At 40.9% G+C, this 21275-nt stretch overlaps 1 protein-coding gene across 1 annotated transcript in view; it reads left to right on the plus strand.

The window, feature by feature from the left end:
- Positions 1-12426: 12426 nt before the first annotated feature.
- Positions 12427-21275, plus strand: part of MIB1 (MIB E3 ubiquitin protein ligase 1) — a 117200-nt gene continuing 108351 nt past the window's right edge. The window contains exon 1 of the mRNA XM_060118269.1: positions 12427-12745. Within this exon, the coding sequence (XP_059974252.1) occupies positions 12517-12745 (229 nt within the window). The 5' untranslated portion in view covers positions 12427-12516. The remainder of the gene's footprint in view (positions 12746-21275) is intronic.

Genomic DNA, 21275 nt, shown 5'->3' on the forward strand with positions numbered 1-21275 from the left:
GTTGTGGTAATTTGTCATAGAGAACTAATACACATGGAATATATTTTTTCCATCCTTTCATCTTCCATCTATTTGTATCTTTGATACTAAAGTGAATCTCTTAGCGTATGGTTGGATCATGTTTTGTAATTATTTTTTATCCATTCAGTCAATCTCTGCCTTGTTTTTAAAGACAGCTTTACTGAGGGACTTCCCTGGTGGTCCAGTGGTTAAGACTCTGTGCTTCCACTGCAGGGGGCACGGGTTCAATCCCTGGTCAGGGAACTAAGATCCCATATGCCGTGTGGCGTGGCCAAAAAACAAACAAACAAAAACAAAATAATAAATAGCATTAAAAACAGCTTTACTGAGGTATAATTCACATACCATACAATTACAGCGCTTAAAGTGTACAATTCAATGGTTTTTAGTATACTACATCATAAATTTTAAAAAACTATAAATAAATACATATTTATGTAGTAAATAAATGTGCTGTCACTATATGTATTATATGTGGTCAAATACGTATAACAAAGGTTGTCACTTTAACCTTTTTTTAAAAATTAATTTATTTATTTATTTTTGGCTGCGTTGGGTCTTCGTTGCTGCACACAGGCTTTCTCTAGTTGCGGTGAGCGGGGGCCACTTTCTGTTGCGGTGCATGGGCTTCTCATTGCATGGCTTCTCTTGTTGAGGAGCATGGGCTCTAGTCATGCGGGCTTCAGTAGTTGTGTCACTCGGGCTCAGTAGTTGTGGCCTGTGGGCTCTAGAGCGCAGGTTCAGTAGTTGTGGCGCACAGGTTTAGTTGCTCCACGGCATGTGGGATCTTCCCGGACCAGGGCTCGAACCTGTGTCCCCTGTATTGGCAGGTGGATTCTTAACCACTGCACCACCAGGGAAGTCCCTAACCATTTTTAAGTGTAATATTCAGTGACACTAATTACATTTTCAATGTTGCACAATCATCACCACGTCCATTTCCAAAACTTTTTCACTGCCCCAAGCAGAAACTCTGTAACCACTGAGCAATGACTCCTCATTGCCTTTCCACCACCCTCTCTGGTAACTTCTAATCTACTTGCTATCTCTGTGAATTTGACTATTATAGGTACCTTATATAACTGGAGTCATACAATATTTATCCTTTTTTGTATGGCATATTTCACTTATTATAATGTCTTCAAGGTTCACCCATGTTCTAGCATCAGAACTTCACTTGTTTTTATGGCTAAATAATGTTCCATTGTATGTATATACCACAGTTTGTTTATCCATTCATCTGTTGATGAACACTTGGGTTGTTTCCACCTTTCGGCTATTGTGAATAATGCTGCAATGAACATTGTCAGACAAATATTTGTTTGAGTGAATGCTTTCAATTTCTTTGGGTATATACCTAGGAGTGGAATTGCTGGATCATATTGTAATTCTTGTTTCATTTTCTTTTTATTGTGTCAAAACATACATAGCATAACATTTATCATTTTAACCTTTTTTTTTTTTTTTTTTTTTTTTTTTTGCGGTACGTGGGCCTCTCACTGCTGCGGCCAGACGCGCAGGCTCAGCGGCCATGGCTCACGGGCCCAGCCGCTCCGCGGCATGTGGGATCTTCCCGGACTGGGGCACGAACCCGTGTCCCCTGCATCAGCAGGCAGACTCTCAACCACTGCGCCACCAGGGAAGCCCCATTTTAACCATTTTTAAGTGTACACTTTAGTGGCATTCACTGTGTTCAGATTGTTATGCAACCATCACCATTACCCACCTCTCATCTTCCCATCAGAGTATCCCAGTGAAACGTTGTAAGTGTGGTGGACCTTGTGGGTAGAGAAGTAATAGATAAGGGAAAGTTTGTATGGTTTAGCACTAGGAATTATAATTGCACTCACTGTCAGTTGGCAACTTTTTCTGTGATGGAATGCCTGAGAGGACTCAAAAGGGTTCATGGTAACATGAGGAACTGCTGGAATTTATATGTTGAGCATCTGAACACATGCCAACAGGGAGGGAAGGATCGCTCTCTCATCTTCCTGGGAACAAAACAAAACAAAACAAAACAAAACAGGGCTTCCCTGGTGGCTCAGCGGTTAAGAATCTGCCTGCTGATGTAGGGGACACGGGTTCAAGCCCCGGTCTGGGAAGATCCCACATGCCGCGGAGCAACTAAGCCCGTGTGCCACAACTACTGAGCCTGCGCTCTAGAGCCTGTGAGCTTCAACTACCGAGCCCAGTTGCCATAACTACTGAAGCCCACACACCTAGAGCTGATGCTCTGCCACAAGAGAAGCCACTGCAATGAGAAGCCCATGCACCGCAATGAAGAGTAGCCCCCACTCGCCACAACTAGAGAAAGCCCACGTGCAGCAATGAAGACCCAATGCAGCCAAAAATAAATAAATTAATTAAAAAAAATCTAAGATGTCACAAGAGTCTTCTTACATTACATATCAAGTTCTCATGGTTGGTGAATCTAATTTGGAAGGACAAAAGAAAAGAAGCGCTGTTTGTTGGCTGGGATCGGAGGAGATGTGGGGATGACGCAAGTGTGCCTCCGCTCCCAAAGACAGATTCTGACAGGCAACAGGTGTGTGGGGGCTGATACTGTCCCTACTTCTGAGCGGAGTGCCTTCCAGAGCCAGCATGGCGCTCATGTCAAAGATTATGGCCCCTATAGGCTTGCGTTTCTGACAAGTTTGGCCACAGAAATGCTTGCAGTGACTCCTTAGACACCAAACTTTGGCGCTTCTCAAACCTAAGCATGTCGGGATATGTTAAAAATATGAACCAAGAACCATTATATGTACAAATATTATTAATGCCTTTATCTTACAGGTGAAGTAACTGGGATCAGAGAAGTTAGGTGATTTGCTGAGGCTCACAGAGCTGGCAAGCCTCAGCGTTAGCTAGAACCAGTCTCTTCATTTCAGTGCTCATTTCATTCTACCACATTGTTTCTATTCAAAAGGTTGACACTGTCTAAAATGTCAGATGATTTCCTCTGAATCTGTTTCAGAATTCAAACAATTTCAGCTTAAGCATTGCATGATATGTTCCAACGTAGTCATTAGTATTCATTTTCCAAAACATTTTTTTTTTCTCGAGCATTTATTCCACTTTCTTTGGCACTGGTATCCTTGCTTCTACTGCTAGACCAACTGCTTTGGGTAGAGCTGACACCCCATCTAACAAGAGTGACATGAAACCCAGGCCTATCATGACCTCAGAGTTTGATTCAAGGATAGGTACACTTTCCATTCAGAGTCACTGTCTCACAAGGAGACTTTTGCTGAGAGTGTTGGGAGGGGGCGGGGAACCTCTTTTCTGCTAGAACTTCTAGCAGTAAGGATGAATGAAGCCAGGAGCTTGAGGCCACTTTGACTATAAAGGAAGCCAAGAAAAGGAAAGGCAGAAATGAGAAAACTGGAGAAAACTTGAATCCTAAAGATGTTGTTTGAGCTCCTAAGCCAAAACACGCATTAAACTAGAACTTCTTTTTCTTTTTTCTTTCAGTTATATGATCTAAGAATTTCCCCTTTTGGTTAAGCCAATTTGAGTTGAATTTTCTGTCTTTTGAATGCTTAGAAAAAATAATTTTAGGAAGGAAGAGGATGGAAATCACTAGAGAGTAAACTTTTAAAGTATTATATCTAATTATGAGTCAAGAACTTGAATTAGTTAGGACTGCTTTCAGCTTCAAGTTACAAAAACAACTAAACAAGAAGAATCTAAAAACAACTTAAACAAGGATATTTTTGTTTTCACATAAAAGAAGTCTAGAAGCAGAAAAGCAAGGAAGTACCAGGGTTGGTTAACTCATCAGTGCAGTATCATTGAGGACCCAGAATCCCTTCTGTGGGCATAGATTGGGACCCTGAGACTTAGAATGAAGGCATTTGGATTCAGACAAATTAGAGAAACTTGAACCCTCATGTCCCCCTTAGATTCTTCCTTCCTTTCTTTCTTTTTCTTTCTTTTTCTCTTTTCTTTCTTTCTTTCTTCCTTTCTCTTTTTCTTTCTACTTATTTTAAGTTTAAGACTCATAATAAGTTGCAAAAATAGTATAGAATTCCTGTGTACCCTTTGCTCAGTTTCCTCCAATGATATCTTACATAAACATAGTACCTTGTAAAAAGTAGGAAACTGACATTGATACAGTATTATTAACTCAGATGTAGGCTTTATTCAGATTTTGCCAGTTTTTACATGCCCTCCTTTTTTTTTTTTGAGTGTACAGTTCTATGAAATTTTATCATATGTGTGGATTCAAGTAACTATCACCACAGTCAGGATTCAGAACTGTTCCATCACCACAAAGAAACTCTTGTGTTGCCCCCAAAAGTCATACCCTTCCCTCAGCTCTAACCCCTGGGAACTATTATCTGTTCTCTATAACTTTGTCACTTTAAGAATGTTATATACATGGAATTATGCAGTATGTAATCCTTTGAGATAATGTCCTTGAGATCCATCCAAGTGGTTGTGTGCATTTCATTCCTCTGAGCTTTCTTTGTCAACCAAAATACTCCATTTCCCCATGTCTCAGGAGACTAGCTTTCTATTTATTGAAGACCCTGTAGTGAATTCATCTGAAGTAGTTCATCCTCTGACTTGGGAGAAGAAAGATCATAAGCGCCATCCCCACCCCCCCCACAAACTGCAAGATTTTTCAAATTTATATTGTCAGAGACCTGAGAATATATAGGGAAAGGATTCTCCAAGTGCCTGAAAAAAAACAAAAAGCAGAACTTAACGTTGGACTGGGATGAATTTAACATGGGAGCACTTTCCAGAGTTTTCAGATACAATGTGTAGTTCAAGCAGCAGATTGGTTGATACTGGTGGCTTATTTTCAGTAGGTTGAGAGGCCAAAACTTCCCTGGTATAATTTCAAGGAAGGAACCCAAAAGCTTCAGAAGCAGGAAAAATTGTCCCAGAGGACACTCTTTTCACTAAGACGTTGAGAAATGCATTGATTAGGGCATCACTAGCATCTTTAAAAAGCTCACTGATGGCTGCAATCTATAGGTCAGGGTTGATGGTGGGAGATTTCACCATTTAAATAGGTTCCTTGATTTCAAGCCACAGTAACAGGCCAGGTGTCAGTGCTTAACCACCAGAGACTAGGTGAACGCAGATACTAAGATGGGCCAATAGGACCAGAGTGGCAGTCAGAATGCTTTAACTCACATAGCTCCATGGTGGTGGCTATTAATCACAGTGAATTAAATAGATGGGCACCTCACTTAAATACTTTTAGATCTATACAATCAGAAAGATTCTAGCTCTGGTAGGCATAGACCTGAGTCACCACAGTGAAGAGCCATGGCCTTTCATCCAGTGTGTGGATATACGCCATTTCACAGGTTCTTGAATAGAGCAGAGGTTGGGTCTTCTTGAGAAAGCCCTGTGACACAGCCAAAAATTTATCCTATAACTCTTCCTTTTTTTTCTGCCCCCTCAAAACCAGCAGCCATTTTCCAGAGTGAATGGGCACTAGAGAAAGGGAAATTTCTCTTTTAGGAATTTCTATATACTGGCTATGAGTATGTCAATCCTTGTGGCACCCAAGTGGCCACTGGAATCCATTGGTCAGAGTGGTAGCTTACGGAGGTCACGTGGTTAATCCAGTTTTGGCTCTAGCACACTGTACAATGATTTCAGGGAACTAAGTTCCCTAGTTCCTGAATGCGTAGTTGGAACAGACATACTTGGCAACTGGAAGAATATGCATATTGGCTCCCTCATCTGTAGAGGGAAACATAATAGTAAGAAAGTCCAAATGGAAGTCCTGTAACTGCCCTTCCTTGTCAAAACAATAAACCAAAAGCAAATTACACCCCTAGGGGAGTTGCAGAGATTAGTGCAACCATCAAAGACTTGAAAAATGCAGGGAGAGTACTTCCTATCACCCCCCCACCACCACCACCACCATTTAAGTTGCTCTTTAGCCTGCAAAGGAAGATGGCTCTTGTGTATTATTACAAACTTAATCAGGTGGTGACTCAATTGTAGCTCCTGTTTTTAGATGTGGTCTCTCTAGTGGAGGATATCAATGTGTAGCTCCAGCTATTGTTGATCTACAAAGTGCTTTGTTCTCAGTACAATTTGACAGGCATCATCACAAACATACTGCTTTCATCTAGCAGGAGCAGCTGCACATCTTCAATGTCTTTCCTCAGGGCTATGTAAAGTCTACTGCTTTCTGTCATAATCTAGTTTGTATAGACCTTGATTCCCTTACCATCCCACAGAACACCATGCTGGTCCACTACAGTGATGACATTATATTGATTTGACTTGGTGGGCCAGAACTGTCAAGAACTCTAGGTGCCTTAGTAAGACATATGAATACCAATGGATGGCAGATAATCTAGGAAAATTTAGATCCTATCACTTTGATAAAGTTGCCAGGAGTCCAGTGGTCTGGGGCATATTAGAATATCCTCTGTAAAATAAAAGGCAAATTGTACCTTTAGCTGCTAAGAAAGAGGTAAAAACACTTGAACATTTTTGTATTTTAGAGACAAGATATATCACATTTATATTGCTTTGTACAAGCCAGTTTTGAGTAGTTCCTAAAATAAGAGAAAACTCTGAAGCAGGCCCAGACTGCAGAGCAAGCTTCTCTGTCATGTGGACCATGACCCAGCAAGGCCCATATTGTTACATGTCTGTGACAGACTGTCATACAATATGAATCCTCTGTCAGATGTTGATAGTAGAATCCCAGTGCAAAACTCTAGGGTTTAGTTCAAAATGATGCCCTCTTCTTTCAATAAGTATTCTCCCTTTGAGAAATAGCTCCTGCTTTCTTCTAGGTTGTGGTTGAAACTAAATGCCTGACCATGGAACACCAACTGATATGTGCTTTGAACATGTGACCAATAGATGGTGCTCCCATAGTCATAATCAACAGGTTCAGGAATCAAGGGGTTGACATGGCTCTTTTCATTCTTACACTAGTAGATAACCACCCTGGAAAAATGTTTTGATTCCTATTTCTACACCTGTGTGTTTTACTGGTTATAAGAACTTATTTCCCAAGTGAGGAGTGTTTTCACCAGAGGATACCAAAATATTTCCACTGAATTGGAGGTTGAGACTGACACTTGAACATTTTGGGTTTTTCAAACCACTAAACCAACAAGCAGAGAAGAGAGTTGACTGTACTGACTGAGGGATGGGTCCCAATTATTGAGTGGAAATGGGATTCTTGCTACCGAAAAGGTTAAGAAAGGACTGTGTTTGGAATCTAGAGATTCTTTGGGGGTACATATTAGTTAGGGTTCTCCAGAGAAACAGAACCAATAGGATGTATACATGTATACACACACATCTTCATATATATAATATATACAAATATATAAAATATACTATTAATGTATGATAATATATAAGTGGACACATCTTTATATATAATGACGAGACTTATTATAAGGAATTGGCTCATGGATTATGGAGGCTGAGGGAGCCCAAAGATCTTCAGTTGGTAAGCTGGAGATGCAGGAGAGCTAATGCATTAAGTCTGAGTCCAAAGGCTTGAGTACTAGGAAAGCTGATGACAGGTGTAAGGTCCAGTTGAAAAGTCCACAGACTCAAAACCCAAGAAGAGTTGATGTTTTGGGCTTAGTCCAGAGCCAGAAAAAACCCCAATGTCCCAGCTCAAGTAGTAAGGCAGGAGAAGTTCCCTCTTATTCAGACGTTTTGTTTTGTTCTATTTAGGTCTTCAATTGTTTAAAAGAGGCCCACCCATATTAGGGAGGGAAATCTGCTTTACTCAGTCTGCTGATTCAAATGTTAGTCTCATCCGGACACACATACACTCACAGATACACCCAGAATAATGTTTGATCAAATGTTTGGGTACCCTGTGGCCCAGTCTAGTTGACACATAAAATTAATTATCACAGTACAACACCCACTAAGAACTGAGTGAAGTCCTTCAAAAATGAAGATTTGGACCACCTGCCAGGTATGGGACTAGGGTCAGTTGACATGTTGGCAGAGGGAAAAGGAAATGTGGGCTGTGTAATGGAAAGAGGGAGTTATAAATATCAACTATGGTATTGTGAGCAGTAACAGATATGAGGACAGTAACAGCTATGCTTATTTTCTTCCTTTCTTGTTGTATTAGTTTCCAAGTGCTGCTGTAAGAAATTATCACAAACTTCGTGGATTAAAACAACAGAAATTAATTTTTTCACAGTTCTGGAGCCTAGAAATCCAAAATCAAGGTGTTGTCAGGACTGTGCCCTCTCTTTGAAGGCAGTCGGGAAGAATCTTTCCTTGCTTATTCCTGGTTGCTGGCAATCCTTGGCATTCTTGTCTTACAGGAGCATCACTCCAATCTCTGCCTCTGTTGTCACATGGCCTTCGTCCCCATATGTCTGTATGTCCAAATCTCCTTTTCCCTTCCCTTGTAAGGACACCAGTCATTGGATTCAGGGCCCATTCTATTCCAGTATGACCTTATCTTAACTTGATTACATCTACGAACACTCTTTTTTCAAATAAGGTCACATTCATAGGTATCACGGCTTATCTTTTTCGAGGATGTAATTCAATGTGCAACACTTAAAAAAAAAAAGAACTTATGTTCTTAGTTGGGGCATGTGTGCTCCTTAGTTGCAGCATGCATGTGGGACCTAGTTCCCTGACCAGGGATTGAACCCAAGTCCTCTGCATTGGAGGGCGGATTCTTAACCACTGCACCACCAGGGAAGTCCTGTGCAACACTTTTTATGCATAAGACCAATTATTTTCCCCCTTCTCATTTCCCAGACTCTTTTTTTTATTGAGGTATAAGTGACATACAACCTTATATTAGTTTCAGGTATACAACTTAGTGATTTGATATTTATATATATTACAAAATGATCATCAAAATAAATTAACATCTGTCACCACACATAATTACAGAATTTTTTTTTCTTATGATGAGCACTTTTGAGATCTATTCTTTTTTTTTTTTTTTGCGGTACGCGGGCCTCTCACTGTTGTGGTCTCTCCCGTTGAGGAGCACAGGCTCCAGACGCGCAGGCTCAGCGGTCATGGCTCACGGGCCCAGCCGTTCCGCAGCATGTGGGATCTTCCCGGACTGGGGCACAAACCCGTGTCCCCTGCATCGGCAGGTGGACTCTCAACCACTGTGCCACCAGGGAAGCCCTTGAGATCTATTCTTTAGCAACTTTCAAATATACAATATGGTATTACTAACTATAGTCATCATGCTGTACATTACATCTCCATGACTTATTTATTTTATAACTGGAAGTATGTACCTTTGACCTCCTTCACGCTATTCACCCACCCTCCCATCACTGCCTCTGGCAACCACCAATCTATTTTCTGTAATTATGAGCTTGTTGTTGTGGTGTGTCTACTTTGGAGAATACTAATTTAAACATCCAGGGATGCAGAAGATGATCTATTGGAGTGAAGGAAGAAAGTATGAAAACTTTCCTATTTCTTTGGTATCTTATCCTCTTGTAATTTCTATTTTTGAGTATATTATATAACATGTAACATGCTAATACATATATGTTATACATTAATAAGTACACATATTGGAAGTACATGTTCAAAAATTTTGTACTGAAAGGATGTATGATCAAAAATATTTAGAGACCATTGGCAAACTGAATTAATTTAAAGGCACTGAAATAGTCTTAGCAACATGACAGTGTTATAAATTCACAATGTATTTAATAAGGGGATGGATGGATAAGAGACTGTTTAATATACAGAAATTCATCCAGTATTATACGGGTTATAGTTTTTGCTTTTTTCTTAACTTCCTCTGAAATCCTGGACAAGTTACTTAATCAGTTCTGGCCTAATTTTCTTATCAAATATGTGGATTAGGTTAATTTGATTGTGTTCAGTGGTACTCCAGAGGTTTTGATGAGTTTCTGCAGAGCCCCTGCAAAGGCAGGAGGAAGGGAAGACTACAGGCAGGTACCAGCCTTGCTATATTGCTGGACCGCCGGGGAATTCCTGAATTGCTTCATCTAGAGCGCCTAGCTCCTGTTATAGGTCAGGGTAAGAACAGAGGATTTGTCAAGCAGCGGGGAAGGGATGGGGGAAGAAAAGAAAAGAAAACCACTGGGCTAGATCACCTCTTAAGATCCTTTTTCATTTTAAGGACAAATAAAATTCTAAGTTATTATAACAAATCTCTGGTATTGAGAATAAAAGCCTGTCTAAATATGAGATGATGTCTTCATAAGTATAAAACTCCTGGGTGAGATAAACACAATCAAACATATGGAAAGCCATTATCAATAGACTGGGTTTGATGTAAAATGCAAGGTTGCACTATTGTCTTATTACCTCAGTTGGCCTTTTCTCGAGTTAGCTTACTTTACAAAGTCAACCACAGTATAACTTGTGCAGTGGGTATATTTTTTTCTAAAAATCTTTTATCAAGTTGTTAATGAATGTGATCAGTTTAACTGGTGAACAAGAAAAGAAGGAAACCAGAAAAGAACCCAGAGAGAAAAGAGAGTTGGCAGAGAAAGAATAGCACATTTAACACTTCCAGGATGAAAATGCTTTGAAACAGGCTACATATTTGGCTGCTTATTTTGAACAAATATTTGAACTGCTTGGTTTCTAAAATAAGCTCTGTTTGGCCTTTGGGATTCCATACTGGTTATTTTCCTGTTTCACTGACATGAAAAATTAAGAACATTGATTTCACTACATAATCATTCAATGGTTACCCTTTTTTTTCCCCACTGGTTACTCTTTAACACCCCCTTTCTTTCCACTTGATTATTCGATCCTGCTGGAGTATTCCTTGCTCCCTTGACTCTCAGGAAAAGTAACAGTATGCTAACAATGCATCCGTGTGGGCTGTGAACCAATGATTTTAAATCCTACACACCACGATGTCATTTAAGTAATAGCAGCCAGAAACCACTCTGTGACTGCGGGCCGAATTATGTAATGGGTGGGCAAGATGTTGTTAAATGGGCAATATGCTTGTAAAGTCTCGCTCATGAGCTTGTGCTGTTTGGAGTCTACTTACCACCTTGACTCCACATAAAGGCAAGACACACATCATTCAGTAACATTCTGCTCAGTTTAAAAATACATCACTAATTACCCACTGTGTTCTGAAATACTTTCAATTTACATATACAGAAATACAGGTTGCCCTTAATCTGTGTCATAATCTGTCCTATTCCCCACCCCGTTAAAAAAGAAAACTACATAAACACACTACTATATATATAATAGGTAACTAATAAGGACCTACTGTTATAGTACAGGAAGCTCTACTCAATACTCTGTAATGGCCTATATGGGAAAAGAATCTAAAAAAGAGTATATATATATATATGTATAATAGATTCACTTTGCTGTACACCTGAAATTAACACATTGTAAATCAACTATACTCCAATAAAAATTAAAAACAAAAAGACTAAAACGTTATGTAATCCCAAATTTACACTTAGTACATCCAGATACTCTAGAACTTGTTTAAAGACTGACCTCACCAGGGGTACCCGCTTTCAGCAGCCCAGACCACATCCGGATCCTCACTGTCTCCAGTCCCACCTAAAAATCGGCCAGACGCACTTCCTTGCCCCGCCTCTTCCCTCACAGCCAATGGGACGCGCGGCACAACTGGTCCGCAACAACTCCAGGGAACCGCCCCTCCATCGCCTCAGACTGGGGCTGGGCGTCTAGCCCTTAGCTTTTCCAGGACGTGCGCATGCGTACCCTCACAGGGCCTTGCCAAGGCGCTTAGGGAACGATTTTCCTCTGCCTTCTTTCTCCAGTCGCGCGACTCTCCAAAATCCTTCCACCGTACTGTTACTGAGGAGCCCTGTCCTAGTCCTTCAGAGAACGTGCTGCTGCGGCCTTCGGTGCGCCAGTACCCGGATGTGGCGCCGCTCTCGCCCGGCGGAGACTCTGTTGCTGGGCGGAGCGCGGCGGCGTGCGCGGGGGCAGAGAGAAGGGGGCCCCTGGGCCCGGGCGCTCGCTGGACGCCGGCAGGTACCATCACTGCCCACGGGGGAGGAGGCGGCGCCGGCGCTGGGGCGTCCACCCCGGAGCGAGGGCCCGGGCGAGAAAATAGGCCGGCAGTTAAGCTTGCTCTCGGCCGCCCGCGCCGTCTCCCCGGGGATAACCTCCCCCGGCCCCCTGTGCTCCCCGCGCTCCCGGTCGGGGGAGAGCGTGGTCTCCTGGCGGCCGTCGCTGTAGCCCGGCCGGGGAGCCCGGAGGAAGCGGGGGAGTCCCCGCCCACGGCCCCCTCCTCTCTGCCCGCCCGCCGCCGCCGCCTCGGAGCTGCTGCAGTCCGGCCTCCAGACCGAGCGGGGGGCGCGGCGGCGGCGGCGACGGCTGGGGAGCGGCTGTGGGCTCGGCGGGGACCGCGCCGCCGCCCCCGTGAGTTATTCTCACGTCCCCCGGGGCTCGCTGCCGCCCCCGCCGGCGCCGAGAGTCCGGCCCGGGCCCAACTCCCTCACGGGTCCCCCGGCGGCGGCGGCGGCGGCGGCGGCGGAGCCCACCGCTCGGGCCCCGATGAGTAACTCCAGGAATAACCGAGTGATGGTGGAAGGGGTCGGGGCCCGAGTGGTGCGCGGCCCGGACTGGAAGTGGGGGAAGCAGGACGGCGGCGAGGGCCATGTGGGCACGGTCCGGAGCTTCGAGAGCCCTGAGGAGGTGGTGGTGGTGTGGGACAACGGCACCGCCGCCAACTACCGCTGCTCCGGGGCCTACGACCTGCGTATCCTGGACAGCGCGCCCACGGGTAAGCGGCGGCCACCTGGCCCGGGGCCTGCGCGCGTGGGGGCAGGGGCGAGGCGGGGTGCTGGGGCTTCGGGAGGCCTGGGAGAAGCCCGTGGTGGAACGTCTACCGTGCAGCGCCTAGCTGGAGGCAGCGGGGAAGGAGCCAAAAGGAATTTTAGGTTTAATACCTGGTAAACAAAAACTTACAAAAAAGACCCCTTTTCTCTTTCCTCCGTCCCATCCCCAAGGGAAATGATGGCTGCACCATCACGGGGATGCTTTCAAGCCTGGAAGGCACAAAGCACCGGGAAGACCGCAGACACTTCCCCTCCTCCTCCTCTAGGGAAGGAGTCTGGAGAGGCCTGTCTAATAAGCCATTGAAATTAATCAGCCACGGAGTGATGAGTGTCTGAAGGGAGGCTTGCCTTGCCATATGGTGTTTAGTTGACCGGTTACAATTGCCGACCGGTCGTTGGTACCTCGGATTTGTTGCGATACCCTTTTTTCCTCCTCATCTAACACATAGAAAGACTTGGAGTTCAGTAGCTGAATGCTGCTACTTAGTACCCTGTGGAATGATTTTTCATTTTAATTGTTTCGTTGTATATCTTTATACCAATAGAGGGAAAAACAGCCTAAGCTGTTGAACCCTTTCTTTGTGTTAAATACTCTTTTCAAGTGGAAGATAGGTATAGGGGACACCTGATATCTTTTAACATCTCAGTTCATTTGTAAGGTTATGTCAGAGACTTATCCATTAACACAGCAATGAGTCAGTGTCCTTCCTGATTCACCAAATTTCAGGGAACTTTTTTATTGACTAGAATTTTTATATAATATGATAAACTGAAAGCTTGCTCTCAGAATAATTTAATCGAATTCATTTTCACATAGATTTATCCTTGGTACTCTGTTCAGTAGAAACTAGTTTCAAATTTAAAATTTGATAATTTTCAGAATGCTTAAATAAGCTATTTTTAAAGCTTTATGACTGAGTTTGGCAAAACCTAACAAATCCTGAAATGGGTACATAGTTATTGTTAGCACCAATAAAAAGGAAATTAACACAAGGCAGTTCAGTTTTTGAATAGATAATTCATAAAATTGTGTTTCTTTGCTGGCTTTTTAAACATTGCAGAGGATTTATGTGCAGGACCAACACAGTACAAAAAGGGGCCACCATTGTTACCAGTTTCTTGTGTGTTCTTACAGAATACTCATTGCAAGCATATGTATTAACGTATTGTAAATCTGCAACCCTTTTAAGGCCCAGTGGTAATAAACTACTATATTCTTTTATGTACTTTGGCTTCTTAACTTAATAGTACCTATTAATGATTGTTCCATGTTAGCACATAGATGTCTGCCTTATTCTTTCATAGCTGCATAATATTACAGTGATTGAATGCAGTAATTTATTTAACCAGTGCTTTGTTGATGGGCATTTGTATTCTTTCAGGTTTTCTTATTTACAGTGATGCATTGAATGACTCCTTGTACGTATATCCTGTGCATGTGTACTGAGTACTTTGGAAGTTGAATTGCTGCATCAAAGAGTGCACATATTTAATATTTTGAGAGATGTTGACTAAATGCCTTGGGAAGACATTTTACCAATTTACCCTCCTACAACACTGTATGGGGCATATTCCTGTTTCTGCACACTCTTAAAATTTTATCCTGCTAGCTCAAGCTAAAGTTTGAGCTCAATAATTTGGAGGCATCTTGGGATCAGTAATTGTAGGTTTATGGGGAATTTTAAATATCTTTCCAGGGTAAAGGTAAAGTGTAACAAATCCTGTACTACAGCAATTTTTGAAGGGATATTCATGTTGTCTCTATGTTTTCTAGTATGGAGTATATCTGTCGTGTAAATAGTTTCGTTATCTTATGTAAAAACAGGTATTTTTCAGAGGTTTAAAAATCTTAGTTTACAGGATAATTTTACACATTATTTAATTTGTTGGTATGTATCAATTCATCTTGTTCATCTGATTCTGTTAGCAAACGTTTTAAAAACACTTCTGGAGAAGATTAATGTTAAGCAAATAAAGCAAGAAAGTAAAGTTTCTTTAAAAAGAAAACGTATGGTATGTTAAAATGTAGAACAGTACTGTTTGTTGTTTAGGACAGGGTTTCTCAGTTTTGGCACTATTGCTGTTTTGGACTGATTAGATAATTCTTTGCTGGAGGGGGCTGTCCTGTGCACTGTGGCCAGCATCCCTGGCCTCTACCCACTGGTTGCAGTTACGATAACCCAACATTTTTCAGACATTGCCAGGTATGATTGCTGCGGGTTGGTACTCATTGGTTTGGGGATATGTACATATGTGGTAAAAGTATACCAAAAAATAATAATAAATGCCAAGTTCAAGGGAGTGGCTATCTTTACACTGAAGGAAGTGGAGTGTAGTAATTTTTTGGGTAAGTTTTATGTCTTAAACTGGGTGGTGGTACATAGGTGTGTGTTATATTTTTATGCCTTTTGTGTTCTTAAATTTCATAGTTAGCTTTAAAAAGTCTTGTAATATTTACCAGGACAACTGAGATTGTCTTTGGTTATTCATTCTTTGTTCCTTACTTGTTACCCACATTACATGAACAGAAAATTTATTGCAGTCTGTTTGGGAATTAAGAAGTGGGTAGCTTTTAAAATAAAATTCTGTGAAACTTTCCTGAGAATTAAGGATTCTGGAATGGTTGAGTCATTTTGAATCTTTCTGATATTTCTTTACTGTGTGTTGGAGATTTGGTCTGAGGGTTGTATGTGTGGTCTGTAACATTTTGGCACAGAAGCTTTGTTTTTTTTTTTCTTTCAGGTGACACATGATAAGTTTGAATTTATGGTCTAGGATAGTAAAACCTTGAGAAGAGGAGCATTTAGTATATATTTGAATGATATAACTTCTATTTTGTATCCAGATATATTTGGTTAATTTGTCGTGAGCAAGAAGATCGTGAAAATATATATGTTATTGGTGAATTAGTTTGGAGTTAATTTTGTGAAGTCTGTAATCAAGTAGGTATAGTTGACCTTTTATCAGTTAGGTACTGATTTTATAGGATTTGGGGAGAAATGTGTTTTTACTTAATGCTTGTTTTTTGGTCACTTGACTACAGTGTTGTATTGTTACCAGAGAAAGAGTGGAGAAAATAAATGTGGGTTTCCTATTAAAATTCTTTCTACCCTCCTGGGTATGGATAAAGAAAGTTAGGAGTATAGATGATTAGGTTTATTTAAAACTAGTTTCTGGTATTTTTGGTCCAGGCTGTTTGGGGGGCAGTTCTGTGTACTTTTCTTCCACTCCTAGCAAAGAGTGCTTCTTAGGTCATTTGTGGACCAGCTCCTTAGATGTCGTTATTCAATTGAAGGTCTAGAAGTGCTGACCCTGGATAAAAAGTGAAACGGATTAATAACCCTCAGCGTTGCCTTTCTGAGGCCTCCTGTTTCTCTTCTGATCTGTTTCTAGAACTACAGGAGAAAAGAGTGTTATCAGGGGACAGAGTCTTAGGAAAAAACAGGACTTGTGTGAACAATGTTTGGGGAATAGGATGCCAGACCTGGAAAGGATGAGATTTTGTGAGAGGTTTTTTACTAATGGCATCTGTAAGGAAAACTTGATTTTCCTATAGATCCTATCTATTTTAAATACTTATGTAAAATGTCTTCTTTTTTATCTTCATCTGCTAAAACAATGTTTTAAGTGATGAAAGTCCATCTAGTTTTAATACTCCTTGTAAATTGCAGCTTGGTTGAACTGAGGACCTCAAGACATCAACTTCAAGATCTCAAGAAATAGTTATCCCTCTGTCGGTACTTCTCAAACAGACAGTAAGCATGCAGATTAACTGGGAACCTTTAAAAGTAGACATTCTCATTCAGTAGGTATGGGATTCAGCAAGAGTAGTTTAAAAGCACCCAGGTGATGCAAATGATGCTGGCTCGTGGACACACTTTGAATAGCAGGATGCTAAGGGACTGCTTGTCTTTTGAGATGTCCAGGCTCTTTGTTGTTTCCTTTTCCCCTCAGCTGATTCCAAGCCTTCATTGTTTGTCAGTAATATATGTCTTCAGTTTTGGAGACTGACATTATTGGGCAGGAAGAAGGGGAGGAAATAAAGGAACATGAAACAGCTTTCTTTTTTAAAAAAAACCAAAAAACACTACTCCTTTTCTTTTTTTAACTACTCTTTTTAAAAAATTTATTTATTTTATTTTATTTATTTTTGGCTGTGTTGGGTCCTAGTTGCTGTGTGCAGGTTTGCTCTAGTTTCCACGAGAGGGGGCTACTCTTCGTTGCGGTGCACGGGCTTGTTGCGGTGCACGGGCTTATTGCGGTGGCTTCTCTTGTTGAGGAGCATGGGTTCTAGGTGCGTGGGCTTCCGTAGTTGTAGCACCCGGGTTCAGTAGTTGTGGCTTGCGGGCTCTAGAGCGCAGGCTCAGTCGTTGGGATGCACAGGCTTAGTTGCTCTGCGGCATGTGGGATCTTCCCGGACCGGGGCACAAACCCGTGTCCCCTGCATCAGCAGGCGGACTCTCAACCACTGCGCCACCAGGGAAGCCCAAGGCAGGCAGATTCTTAACCACTGTGCCATGTAAGTCCCCGCCTCTTACATTTTAATAATACTATTTTTCATTGTTTCCCCATTTTTAGAAGTGGTGTGGTTTCCTGTCTTCTGACTGGACCCGATTAATACAATGTGTTTACCAAATCTCAATCTTATTTTTCTATCCCATTTACCAGTTAAGTAAACATTTTTATTGAAATTTAGCTAGTAATTTTCCATCTTTTCTGATGCTGATCATTTCTAACAAACGAATTGGACAGTGTTTCACTTTTACATTGTGAATAAATAAATTCAAAATCCACTGAATTTAAAATGAAATAAAAGTGATTTTCCTTTATGGATGCAGATATTAGAGTTTATTGGTGATACACACTGTTTCAGCATTAAAGACCATATAATGATGGAAGTATCTCCAAATGTCAGTTTTCACCGTGCTTACTCTAGTTTCTTTTGGACTGCGTTTATTTTCTTATTTATTGTCAGACATCACCTTTACCTGGAAGGGATAGATTAAATGGTATAATTTAAAAATAAAAATATATGTATCTTCTAGGGAGCACACCGTTAACAACCACTTTTCATTCCAGAAAAGATGTGCAATTTGGGAATACTTATTTTATTTAAAAAAAAGGAACTATTCTTAATTTTAACCCTCAAGCACTTTGTTGCAAGATAATCAACATGTTGTTTTGTATCATTAGGAGGTGCTCCACAAGACTGCTTAACTAGGCACAAAATAGGTGCAGCCCGTCTTAATGTGCAAGAAGTGAGCAACAGTGTTAGACCCCCCAGGCTGTCAAATTCCCACTCATTAGTACACCTTGTATTCCGTGTGTGATTTTTTTCTTTTTTTGTGTGGAGACTCACTGAGGGTGCTAGTATCAGCTGAATAATGTACAATTAATAACCTAATTTCATTCATAGATTTTTAGCAAAATAGTAAATATAGGGAATTCCCTGGCAGTCCAGTGGTTGAGACTCGGAGCTTTCACTGCTGAGGGCCTGGTCAGGACCTAAGATCCCACAAGCTGTGTGGTGTGGCCAAAAAAAAAAAAAAAAAAGGAAAAAAGAAAAATAGTAAATATCGAAGTATTAATGGAGGTCCACAACCCTTTATTCAGAATGCTTGGGCCTGAATTTATAAACTTTTGTTAATGCCCACTTCCAGGTCCACAGCAGCACCCTGTCATCAGATACACCAATATTTCTGCAGGAAGCATATGAATGGTTATACTAAGGGGGTAAATAAAGACTACACAGCCTCTTGTTTGTTCAGATCAGGATTTACCACTGAGTGAGTTTCCTGCTCATTTACAAAAAACTTAAGAGTTTTTGGATTTTGGAACAGATAGGAGATTGTGGGCTTATCTCTTTAATTTCAGAGGATCATCTTTTGTATTTCCTGGGTCATATACTTCACTTTGAAAACCATTGCACTGTCACCAGGCAGGAGCTTATGCATTTTAACTATCTGTAGGGAAATGGCTTTTTTAGAGCACTTCTCATTCTCCTAAGCCTGTTTCTTTACTCATATACTTTCATATGTCCCCGTACCAATTTAGCTTGCCTTTTTTTATCACCATGTTTGCATTACAGCGATTAAACCACCTCCTCAGATGGAATTAGGAACACAGGAACAATTTTGATCTTTGCCCATAGATTAGCTCTATGTAAATAAGTTCTTGTGAAATAGTCTAGTACCTAAGTTATCTTTAAAACTTTGTTTCTGAGGGAAAATGGTTCTGAAGTCTAAACAGCCAGCTTTTAAATGAACTTGTAGGACACAACTAAGATAAGGTGGGGTTTAAATTAATGGAGGAGATAATGGAATGCAGCAGGTAGTCCAGACATTCATTTCTGGCTTTGGAGTGCCTTTGGGAGCATATTTACTTTTGTAGATGCTTGCTGTGGTTAGGGTTAGTTTATATTCTCTAAGCACACTCATGATAAGAGTATATAGCTTTCTCCTGGGGTGGATTTATCTTCTTGATGATAATTTTGTTCCGAAAAAATCAAGAAATGGGGTAGAAACGTTTTGATATTAAAAAAAAATCACTATTTGAATTTTGGGAGTTTTGCAGGGCTAGTGATAATCATAAAAGCTTGAGATTGTAATATTTTACATTGTGGTGCCTTGCTCACCTCTCTTTCCCAGTCTCTTATCATGGAGTAGTGGAAAATGCACGAGCTTAGTAGGGAAGTCAAGGTACTTGTTCATTCTAGATTTTCTCATGTGGCCTTGTTAACTAGGGGAATGGACAAACATTTACTGAGCTCCCATCATGTGTCAGGAACTATGCTAAGCTTTTTATATACTTTATCTCATTTAATCCTCATAAAAGTGTTGTTTGATAGCCTTCATTTTACTTATGAGAAAACAGGCTATGAGAAATGAACTAATTTGCCCAAGATTTCATAAGTAATTGGTTGATGGTTGAGATTCAAATCTAGGTTTGTCAGTCTTTTTTTCCCCCTGCCTTATAACATTAGTCTCTTTAAAACTTTAATTCTTCACCTGTAAAATGAAGTTGGAGGAGGTCAAGGTACACAGGTGTTTTGCTTGTAAAATGAAAAAATGAATTTTTATCTGTTAGGAAAAAAATAAAGTGGGTAAAATTCTTATTTTTGTTTGACCTCATTAATTTTCTACTCTTGTGTAACAAGTGCTAAAAATAACAAATATATCACTAAAATTGCCAGTTGTATGCCTAATTTGACGCCTTGTTTCTTTTGTTTGGACCGTGTAAGGCATGATTGTAATTTTATTATGCAAGCTTATAATAAAGTAGAGTAGCAGAGGCTGCAAAAATAGATGAGAGAAAAACTTGTCCAACAGAAAAGATATGAAAGAGTTGTGGATTTTGGGTGAGGCACTTTCAAAGACGTCTCCTTAATTCATAACAGGAGTTGGTTGGAAGTAGATGGTGTTTCACTCTACAACACTTGTGAAATTAACTAAGAAGTAGATAATCTTTTTAATTTTAAAAATGTATCTCTTTGAAATTTATTTGAATATTAGAATAGGATTTAATAACTTATATTTTGAGCGCAGAGGTTGAATGGGGAACATGATGCCCTAGATATGTAATTATTCTTCAAATAAAATCAGAGCTAAGTAGAGGGGAAAACCCTGGTAGGGTAAGAGCATAAGAGGCCAAGCTTTGTAATCAGACTCCTCACATGGGTTTGAATTTGAGCCCGCCACTTACTAACGTGTGCCTTCATATCCTCAATTTCTTCATCTATAAATGAGGATAATAATGCCTACCTTTTCATATTGCTGGGAAAGTTAATAAAATATATGTGAAGCACCTAGCTTGGTACCGATTTACGTAGCGGTTAGTATTATTAATAATAACAATACTATTTTCACTAATTTACTGTTTCTCAAGAGTAAGGAATGTGGAGTGACCTGCCACCAACCAGCTGGCAGGTCACAAAGGCCTCACCCTCAGTAAGAATTTTAATTACATTTCAGCCAGTTTCTAAACCATAAGTACTTTGACGGTTCAGGGAGAATAAGATGCATACTCAAGTTGGTTAACCCTCTTTAATCTCTGTAAACTTTTTGTCACATTGATTTGGGGTTAAAATTGAATGAATCCATAAATCAGAAATAGGAATTCTTGGTTGGTTGAGTGACATCAGCAAACGGTTATGCCACAACAAGTAATTGCTTTTAAACACTGGTTAATGACTTGTAAATTATTTTTTGAGGTTAGGTGAAATCTTTTAATTAGGGCAAAAGTTTAGAGGATTAACTAGGCACTATACTAGTCTACTAGGAATGCTTATTTTTGATTTTAAAAAAGTTTTTTTGCGGTACGCGGGCCTTTCACCGCCGCGGCCCCTCCTGTTGCGGAGCACAGGCTCTGGATGCGCAGGCCCAGCGGGCACGGCCCACAGGCACAGCCCCTCCGCGGCACATGGGATCCTCCCGGACCGGGGCTCGAACCCGCGTCCCCTGCATCGGCAGGCGGACT

The sequence above is a fragment of the Mesoplodon densirostris genome, chromosome 15 (assembly GCF_025265405.1).
Source record: "Mesoplodon densirostris isolate mMesDen1 chromosome 15, mMesDen1 primary haplotype, whole genome shotgun sequence".
Lineage (NCBI taxonomy): Eukaryota > Metazoa > Chordata > Mammalia > Artiodactyla > Ziphiidae > Mesoplodon > Mesoplodon densirostris.